This window comes from Erigeron canadensis, chromosome 7 (assembly GCF_010389155.1).
Source record: "Erigeron canadensis isolate Cc75 chromosome 7, C_canadensis_v1, whole genome shotgun sequence".
Taxonomy (NCBI): domain Eukaryota; kingdom Viridiplantae; phylum Streptophyta; class Magnoliopsida; order Asterales; family Asteraceae; genus Erigeron; species Erigeron canadensis.
Window position 1 is genome coordinate 14,107,749 of NC_057767.1, and position 11,020 is coordinate 14,118,768.

The 11,020-nt window shown below is 35.7% G+C and overlaps 1 protein-coding gene across 1 annotated transcript; it reads left to right on the forward strand.

Annotated features, from left to right (window-relative positions):
* Window positions 1–1,812: 1,812 nt before the first annotated feature.
* Window positions 1,813–5,302, forward strand: LOC122606852 (homeobox-leucine zipper protein HAT5-like). The gene is made up of 3 exons (XM_043779729.1): window positions 1,813–2,367; window positions 4,022–4,410; window positions 4,684–5,302. Exons 1-3 carry the CDS (start codon window positions 2,244–2,246, stop codon window positions 5,110–5,112), a joined length of 942 nt encoding a protein of 313 aa, XP_043635664.1. The 5' UTR covers window positions 1,813–2,243; the 3' UTR covers window positions 5,113–5,302.
* Window positions 5,303–11,020: the final 5,718 nt, after the last annotated feature.

Consider the following 11,020-nt stretch of genomic DNA (forward strand, 5'->3'; position numbering starts at 1 on the left):
CCAAAACTTAACATTGGCTTGCATCTTGCTCGGTTCAACAATGACGAAAACAAAACTAATAGTGTTTCGTTCGAATTAATAGCATGAATAACAAAACTCCTTCTATATGTTTTGTTTTGTCGGCTAGAATCACAAAACCAATTGTTTGTTTCTATGTTATTAGGATGGAGATATCTTACCGGCATCATATGGCTCATACAGGATGAATTGATGGTATCCAATTGTAGTACCGGCCGGGACTAGGGTTCCTCCATTACCCTTTTTTTATTATTAGTTTGGTTTACTTACTACTTATTATTAGTTTAGTTTCTTTATATTCTATAGATAAAATATTGTAAATAATGTATGAGGATGCCACATAAGCCATTATCCTACGTGGCAATGTTATAAGATAGGTTTGAGTTTTTAGAGGCGCTAAAATCGTTCAGATCCCTACTGTTTTAATAAATATATAAATATAGATATAAAGATAAAGATATTTACAAATTGCTTCGGGCCTGCACCGGTGAATGGCGGTTTAATTAGGCTTGTTCTGACATAACCCATTATAGTTTAAAAGACAACTTGGACTGATCCATAAGCCTAAAACTATAGCCCAAAACATCGTCTCTTTAAGCCCGAAACCCGTTTTAAAAATATACAAAAACTTGGTCATGAGTGCCGAGTTCAATCTCCTATAAAATTTTCTAAAAAATAGAAAAACGAAAATATTGCTTCAAATTCGAAAGTAAAAATTGCATAGGAAAAATGTAGGTAATATTGCTAATAGATTTAGTTCACTTGGACTTGAATTTCTGCCCCTTCGTCTTATATTCGATGGCATTATCTTCAATGTCCTTAAGCAAATCTTTTACTAGCTAGTCTTTAGACAATGTAAAGAAGCGATATAATAATCTTCGTATTAAGTATTTTAATTAGTCTTTTGACCAGTATGTCCACATAGGAATTGAAGCGTAAAATACTTCCATTCCATTACAGGTTTAATTAGTTTTGAGTGTAAATCAAGTTTTGGCTTACACTAGTCCAAAGAGTTAACACCTTTAGGGTGGAGGGAATACTCACTCCTTACCCAATCCTATCCAATTCATCCTCCAATCAAAACCCTTCAACTCACAACTACCCAATTCTACCCAATTCTTACCCAAATCACTGACAATACATACCCAATTCTTACCCAATCCTACCCAATTTTCTTTTCTTTTTCAATTTTTTAATTACAAAAATATATTAACTTCTAAAATTATAAAAAAACAATACATAAAACTTTAAATATATAATACATAATAACTACAGGGACTAAAAATGTTCAAATTAAAAGTTTTTAGTATTACATATATGTATTTACAAAGTTCTGAAACTACAGGGACTAGTCTTGGTATATTTCGAAACTCCCTATCTTCTCCAAATAGTCAAATACTACCTGTAAACCAAGTATATATGTATGCATATATATTTATATAAACGGGAAGGTTTAGAAAAAAAAAAAGAAAAAAGAAAAACAAGAACAGAGGGCGACGGCTGCTTTTCGACGGTCAAAAATCCAACCCAAAGCTCGGCTAGTTAACCCGATTCTCTACCCGATTCCCTTTACCCGATTGATACCCAAGAGGTTGCGGCGGTATACCCGATCGTGGTCAGGGTACCCGGCCCCTTACCCGACCTGTATTCCCTCCAGCCTTATATCCATGAGTTCGGGTTCAAGTACCACTAAAATGTGTGGTCAACTAATAAATTAAGACTACACGTCACACAAAATAATAAAAGAGAGCCCAAGACAAAGGGGTAGGGGCATATGTTTTAAAAATATTCACTACACCTCTCCCACACTCTTAATCCAACCAACCAAAAGGAATCCCACCTCAAAACTCAACTCTTCTCCAATTCCATCTCCTCCTTCTATACTTTCACACTGTAATTCCTTCTTTATACCAAAAATAATATCATCTTTGATATATATATATATATATATATAGCCACAAATTTCACTTCTCATCAATCTGACTGGTTTGTTTTGGGTGTGATGGGTGTGAGCACCAGGTGTTCCCATACTTCCCACATCACCGAGATCATCATCACCAGCTTCTTTCGGCACAAGAGGATTTAATCAAACAAAAAACATATACTATATTTCATATATACTAATTCACTAAAAAGTTAAGTCGTTATTAACCAAGTTTGACCAATCTTTATGGTTGATTGAAAAAGTATTCAGGTTTGTTGTACGTATAAAAGGCCGGGTTGACATGGCAGCTCGGAGTTTTCTTTTTGGTGGCGGTGATGGTCAGGGAACAACAAAAAGGCTTCATGGCTCTTCTACTCTTAATCCTCTTGATTCTTTCTTGGTTTCAAGATCCGCTCATTTCCAAGGTAACTATATATTATTTGCTTACTTTTACATATATAAATGGTCGATCAAATTTTCTCTGTTCAGGTTACCCAGAAGGCGTGTTTTTTACTAACCTTTTCGAAATGTTATATTCCTTAATACTGTATATATTATGTTATACCGTAGAACGTCTATAAATTTATACTCGATAAATTAATAACTTCAATCAAATTAATAATTTGTTTAGTCCCAACTTGGGAATCATACAAAATTGGACTCCAATAAAATAATAAGTTAATAACTTTTTTGAAATCACAGTGTATTTATATTGGTCTCCATGAAACTATAAATTAATAATTACTAAATTATTCCAAGTTTTAGTAGAAAATAATATATAGTCACTTTTTTTTTTTGGAACTTTAAATTTATATTGAGTTTATCGATAAATCTCGTCAAACTCAAGAATGTAGTGTAAGAGTTTGGAATTTGTTTACTCGTATTGTAAAAATAAGTAGTGAAAAGTTTTATCTTTAAATCACCCTTAACTTCGTCATCAATCAGATTTTCACAGTTTTTCCAATGTTTTGAACCTCATAACATTTGTTATTTTTACTAGTATAATCTAGCAAGTGATTTACATCTATTTTATGTTGATAATGCATACGGGTAATCAAGGTTTCATACTCACGAATGTCTTTTTCAAAATTTACATCATAAAACCTCTTTAAATTAATAAATTATTAATTTATCGATATAGTAATTCTCGTTAAATTGATAAAATATGTTAGTCCCAACATTATTAATTTATAGAGGTTTCACTATATATATATACAGTGATGTAAAACAAGTATTAAAGTAAAACAAATAAGACAAGATCTTGACTCTTAAATCATGGTTAAATTGATGCACGAAGATTCACGAAGCAATTAATGTACGATGATTTACATGATGCACGACGATTATCACTGACAAAAAACCTATTGTTTTATTTGTTTTACTTTAATACTTGTTTTATTTTACCTAAAACCTATATATATATATATAGCCTGCTATTTTTAGTTGTATATGTTAGAGTTTTGGATTATGTGTTGATCAGTTTTAAATCCAACTCAGCATATTTGAAATTGTATATGATTGTTTCATGATGATATGGTTTTGTCCTAATTTGTCAAATTATTCTTTATGTTTTTGATGCTTCCGCACAAATGAGTAACTTTATTGTAACTATTTATAAGCATATCTAAAAAACAGGGTTCAATGGAAATCCAATGAAATGATTTCTCTTTTTTGTAACTTGTTGTATATGTGCTGATGATTGATAGATTGCTTGTATCATTGATGTTGCGTTGGATAATGAAATTTCGCATTTCAGGAAAAAAAAAAAAACAACAAAAGATACTATTCGAGTCTTTTAGTTTTGACTCAATGATTAAATATAATTTGCTCATCTAATGACAATAAACCAAGAGTATTATTGTGGATACAAATGAATCATACATATTTTGATCTTATTTGATTGAGTCTATGTGGTAGATACATGAATAATGGATCTTGGTGGTTGACTTTTGTGCTCAATACCTAATACGATCAAGACACTTAACTAGTTGACCTTTCTTGTTCTTCATAAAAATGGGTCTTATAATTTGATTTTTACCTTTAATTGATTAAAAAATGTCTGATTTTCGATACTTATAGGTTCCCGGTCAATGGTTAGTTTTGGAGATAAAGGAAGTGGATCCAGGGGGCACTGTTTTCAATCGTTTGATCACGAAGAAAATGGAGATGATGATTATGATGATTACTTGCACCAGCCTGAAAAGAAAAGGCGGCTCACAGTTGATCAAGTCCGGTTCTTGGAGAAAAGTTTTGACTTAGATAACAAGCTAGAGCCAGAACGCAAGGTCCAGCTTGCAAAAGAGATCGGACTGCAGCCTAGGCAGGTTGCCATTTGGTTTCAAAATCGCCGAGCACGTTGGAAGAATAAGCAACTTGAGAAAGACTATGATGATTTGCAAGAGAATTACAATAAACTTAAAGCCCACTACGATAATCTTGTTAAAGAGAAGGAAAAACTGAAATCCGAGGTAATATTAGTAGAAAACAGGTGTTCACATTTTTGTGATTAATAGTAACATACTTTCATTAGGTAGAGGTAAGGTCTGCCTACATCTTAACCTCCCCCATACACCGTCGAGGTATTGGGGCTCAAAACCCGCCGAAGGCAGCACTGAGCAGTTACTTACTTACTTATACTTTCATAAAAGTATACTGCTATCACTTAACCATAGAAATAAAACTTTGCTTATTTTAGTTTCAATCCTTAAAGTCTGCAAAATGTAAGTGATCTCTTGTTTTAGGTTGAGGAATTAAGCGATAAATTGATTCTACATGAGAAGGGAACTTCAGATTCATCAAGCACTAGAAGCCCGTTTGAGCCAGAACTATGTAAAACACATGTTGATCACGGGTGTGAAGAAGATATATCCAAAACCATGAGCACGGAATATGGGCAAAACGGTACTATCATAGAGAAAAGCGTCGTGGCTGACAAAGAGGTTTACATGTCTCTCTTAGAACGAGTTGATTCATCGTACGTATATGAACAAGAACAAAGTGATGGATCATTGGATGAAGAAAATAACTTGAGCACAATGTTTCAACCTTTGGTGGGTGATTACACATTACCAAAGGTTGAAAATGGCGGATATGCGGAGCCACATTCGGTGAACTCTTATTACCTCGGGCTCCCTGGAGATGATCAAGCCTTCGGTTTTTGGTCATACTGAGTCAACTCAGTGGTGCATAACTAACTCAATTGAGTTTCAGTAGCTCAATGATGTTGGTTGTTTGTGATTTACTTGTACTTTATTTTTGTATCTAAAGGTTTATGTTTGCTAAAAATAAGCGATGATAACGTTGTGAATTATCCATAAATTATTTGTAAACTATGTTATGATATGTATTTTATTTTGTTCACGCATAATTTGCACAAAATTTGTTAGTTTCGGGCAACATAATTTTTAGGATTACAAGTGTACCTGCACAGTGGTTAATGATGAGTGATTTAAGTAAAATGAAATAAAAGATGCCTTAATAGCGCAGTGGCATCCCTGTGTTACAATGAAAGTTTGGGCCCTGGGAAAGCAGGGTTCGAATCCGAGCAATCAAAGGTTTTTTTTTCAATTTAGCGTCGTGCCTTCTGTAGCGGTTAAATTGGTGTGGTTTTTCCTCCCCTGTGGTTCCCTGACTCGTGGATCGGTCGCTAGTGGCTGCCTACCCAATTGGATGTAATGGCTAGCCATCCCGTGACACGAATGTTAAAAAAAAAAAATGTTAATGGTAGGCTACATTTATACTTTTAAGCTTATTTAAGTAAAATGAAATTAGGGTTGTGGTAATTTGAAAACTAAAACTTTCGTAAAAACTAGAAAATTTGTCAAAACACAATGTGATTTGAATTTGACACAATGTGTTTTTATAAGTTCATATGACAATGTGTTTGAATAATTCTATGATTTTCAAGAGCTATCAAAAACAATCTGTGATTTAAAACTTAACACGCTGTGTTTTTAGATTACACAATAAAAGCACATTGTGTTAAATTTATATCACAGTATATTTTGGTTAGTTTTTTAATTTTCACAGAAAATTTAATTTTCAAATGAACATTTCACACAAATTAATAAAAGAGATGCCCACGCAAAGGGGTAGGTGCATATGTTTTAAAAATATTCACTACACCTCTTTCACGCTCTCAATTCAACCAATCAAAAGGAATCCCACCTCAAAACTCAAGGGCGCGTTTGGTTCACAAAATGTTTTTGGAAGGAATGAAATCTATCAAAGGAATTGGAATTTGAAGGAATGGAATATGACAAAATGTTTTTTATTTTTTTGCAAATTCAAATGTGTGAAGGAATGAGATTCCTTCCTCCATCCCTAAAGGGCAGTTTGGTTAGAAGAATGTTTTTGAAAAAATTGGAATTTAAAAGTATTAATATATGTCTTCTGTTTGGTGACAGAATTCAATGGAATTCAGTTAAAGGATTCCAAGTATAAAAGTATAAAATGACAAAATTGACCATTATTAAACTTTTATAAATTCTTTCATTTTAATAGATATATACTATTATATATTCTTTTACAACAACAACAACAAAAACAATAATAATAATAATAATAATAATAATAATAATAATAATATATACTCCTTTAATAAAAACAACAACAACATGCCTCATTAAAGGCTCCATCTGAAACAAAAATTCCATCAAAAACAAAAAAGCCATCGTCGGTGCACCTAATCGTCTTTTCACCCTATCAAGATTCAACATGCACACACAGTAGTGGTGTTTTACTCCGGCAGTCTCCATCGAGTTCTTTTTTCTTTTTCCAAAGAGCAACGTTATCAAGATCCCCTTTTTACCTCTATTGATTGTAACACCCGAAATATTTTAAGGTAAAGAAATTAACCCATTTTTATAGTTTTGACATTTAATTAATTTCCTAGTATCTTATTTTTCGATATGGGGTTAATTTAGTTGGAACTTTAGCGGATAGCGGGTAAAATATCCACCAAATTGAGAAGTGGGTCGTGGCACCCATAGGAAGTGCCAGACATCTTCTTTTGAGTATGAATCATACTTCCACCTTGGCTCACCTTCATTCTTCATGCATTCCTCTTTCATTTCTTTTTTTTCAAAATCAAGTCAAATTCCTTCAATTCAAGCATAAGAACAATTATATTAAGCATCACCATCAAGTAATCTATATTCAAGAATTCAAAGTTAGGGTTTGTGGGTTTAGTGGTGGTGGCTGAAAATTGGGAGAAAAGGAGGAAGGGATTGTGAATCTAAAACCCCAAGTAATTGTTTTTCTTGTTGAGGTAAGGAAGTTCCCCAAATTAGCTTTATCTTTCTTTTGAATTTAGGGTTCATGAAGGAACCAAATTGGGGTTTTGCTAGAAATTGAATTATGATTATTTTCCCCAATTACTTAGTTAACCTAGTTGTCATTGAGTTATATGATATGTTGTTTATGAAAATGATGAGTGCATGTGATAAATTTTAGTTCTTGAGAAAAGATGAATTTTGACTAGTTATGGAATTATTGATGAAAATGGTAGGTTGAACTACCTAGTGTGTTTGTTAAAGAAAATGAAGTTCAATGACAAATGGGTTGGGTTTTGGGTCTAGGAAGGCTAGTGATTGAGTATGACTAGGTTGAGCTAGTCATAGTTGTGAATGTAAGCTTATGCATTTTTATGATATGATCATAGGTTGAAAATTTGCTTGTGCTTGTTCATTTAGCGTTATTATCTTTGTTGCGGAGGAGGTGAGTATATTTGCATACCCTTATGTTTACGTTGGGTCAAATACCATGAGATGTGAATGTTCCAAGCATGGTAATTGATTTGGCATGAAGCCCATGTGGGGCATTGTTTATGAGGCCTAAGAACCTCCGGGGCCTAAGAATCCCGATAGTTGATGTGATATGAGGCCTAAGAACCTCCGGGGCCTAAGAATCCTGATAGATATGATTGTTATGATTGTTTAGCTTATATGGATCCATATATGTATTGTTTGTGTGCAAGATGAATATGTAAATGTGACATGACGATGCCATAGGTTACATGTGAAAGTCCTTGTACTATGCTCTCCTTCGTATTCGTAAATGTATGCAAGTATATTCACTAAGCCTTTGCATATATCTTAGTTGTTTACACTTTTATAGGTAGTTCCGGGAGAAGGAACTAAGTGTGTTGATAAGCTTGAAGTTGTAGATATCTTTGAAGAACTTGAAGGTAATTAGGTCATTCTCGAACGAATGACGATCTTTTGGTATAGAAGCTTAGACGTCCCACACCTCATGGCTCATGGTACATTTTGGTTTGAGGTCATGTTTTGGAACTATTTCTGTAAATGTCCAAGTTGTAAAGTCTTTGAAAATGGTATTGTTGTTTATGGGCGAAAATGTTGTCAAAACGGGTAAATGACCCGTTAGGGTTGTTCTTGGATTTGTAAAACAAGTTATGTTGTAATTATGTTTGTAATGCGTCTACTTGTTGTTGGAAACCTTTGAAAAGTGTTTTGAGAAGTTCGCTTTGAAATTTGAAGTTTCCAAGTTGGATCAAGTGTTAAAATGAGTTTTAGGGTTGCTGTCAGGTGGTCCACTGCGGCGCAGTGGGGGTGACTTTGCCCACTGCGACGCAGTGGAATCCCACGGAAACAATTTTGGCTCTTCCCACTGCGGCGTAGTGGGAGATGTTATGAACCCACTGCGGTGCAGTGGGACATGTTCCAGTTCTGGCCGAGGATATCCACTGCGGCGCAGTGGGAAGTCCTCGACCCACTCCGACGCAGTGCGGTGTATGAAAAAAAAAAATTTAATGTTTTCGGTTTATCGAGTCATGTCCTTTCAAGTTGGTATCAGAGCCGAGGTTTAAGGGATTTAGGTAGTCCCTCGCGTAGAGAGTGCCTAGACTTAAACTTTAGTTGAGACTCTACCTTAGGTGTCCGAAATTCTATATGGGACCGAAGGATATGTTTAATGATGCTAGTTTATCGACTTGTTAGTATTTGAGGCACAATAAGAAGTCGGCCTTATTGTGGTTGGAATACTAACAGATTTATAAACTAATGGCATCAAACCTTGAACGGTGTTGTATAAAGTTTTAGGTTTCGACCATAGCTCGTGAGGAGAAATAGGTCGTGTGCTTAAATTAGTTCGTTTATTCTTATTATAGTATGGAAGAGCAACCCCGTCATGAAGAAATCGAGCACAATGAAGAAGAAGAGCCCGTATTTGACGAGGCTAGCATGGATATATCGGATCAAATAGGGAGAGCATTAGAAAAATTTACTCCTATCTTGCTCAAGAGATTGAATCAAACCTTGGAAGGAGCGGTGAATGATCACATCGCTCAAATGATTAAAGAAGAAGTTGCAATCAATGTGCAACGGGAATTTGAGAAGCGTGATGCCAAAGATAAAGGCAAGAAAACCGAAGATGAAAAGGAGGTGGAAGTTACGGGGGAAAGAACCTACAAGAAAAAGTTCACTTTTCGGGATTTTGAGGTATGTCACCCACCCGAGTATCACGGTGATCGGGATCCTATTGTTTGTACTCGGTGGATCTCAGAAATTGAAGGGGCATTCCGTACTAGCCAATGTCCCTCACATTTGAAGGTGAACTTTGCGTTTGGTATGTTAAGGAATAGTGGAAAGAGGTGGTGGGATAGATTGTTGGCTATTAAGAAGGGGGCACTAGATGATGTTGAGTGGCCCGAATTTAAAAACATGTTTTTCAAAGAATTTCGGTCGGAGGCCGAGGTAACTAACTTGAGGAGTGAATTCCTCAATGATTGTCAAGGCAAAATGACCTTGAATGAATTCCGAGCTCAGTTCTTGGACAAGGCTCAATTTTGTCAAGAATTCCTTGAAAACGACTAGTTGCTCAAAGAGCAATTTTACTTGAAGTTGAGGAAGAATCTCCGGGAGAAAATTAGTTTGCGCCAAATGGAGTCTTTCTCCATGTTGGCGGTGTGGCCCGGGATCATGAGATTGAGATGTCAAGAGTTGATGAAGGTGTTTTGAAAAGAAGGTATGAAGATGTAAATTCTCCAAGCAAGCGGCCTAGACAAGAGGGTAGTCCCGGGAACCACCCCAATAAAAGAAATGTTCCATTTTGTCGCCAATGCAAGAAAAATCATCCGGGGGTTTGTAGAGCGGCGGACAAGGGTTGTTACACTTGTGGGAAGCCGGGGCACACTAGCCGGGAATGTAGGTCTAAACCCCAAAGACCCATTATATGCTTTAAGTGCTTTGAAGAGGGCCACATGAGAAGCTCATGCCCAAAATTGACGGAGGAGGAGAGGTTAGAAGAAAGAAGAAGGGAGGCGGAGAGGAAGAATGCTCAAACACATGGGAATCAAAGAGGAAGGTCCTTTCAACTCTCCGTGGAACAAGGAAGAAACACCGATGACGTTGTCACAGGTACATTCCTTGTATACAATGTGCCTATGCGTATTCTCTTTGACTCGGGAGCGAATAGATCATTTGTTGCTATTAGAATGATTCATGTTATTCCTGTGTCTAAGTCATGTCTAGAAAATGCTTTGCAACTTGAGGTTGGTAATGGTAAGATGGAATTAGTAAAGGAGGTGTATAGAGGGTGTGAGATAAAAATTTCTTCGGAACTTTTCCAAGCCAATTTAATTCCTTTTCCAATGGGAGAATTTGATATAATCTTGGGTATGGATTGGTTGAGCTCATGTAATGCAAAAATCGCTTGTGATGAAAAAGCCGTATATCTAAAAACTTCCAAAGGTGATGACTTGGTGGTTTATGGTGATAGGAAGGAACGTTCCAAACCCGTGTGCACTTTTGCTCGTGCTAAACGTTACATATCCCATGGATGTCACGCTTACCTTGCTCACATTGTTGATGTTGAGAAGAGACCTCTTTCTATCGAAAACATTCCCATTGTGAAAGATTTCGTCGATGTTTTCCCCGAAGACTTGTCGGGCGTTCCTCCCGAACGGCAAGTTGAATTCTCAATTGACCTTATTCCGGGAGCTAATCCCATTGCTAAAGCTCCCTACCGTTTGGCTCCAACGGAAATGCAAGAAATGATGAAGCAACTTCAAGAGTTACTTGAGAAAGGTTTCATTCGACCTAGTAACTCCCTTGGGGT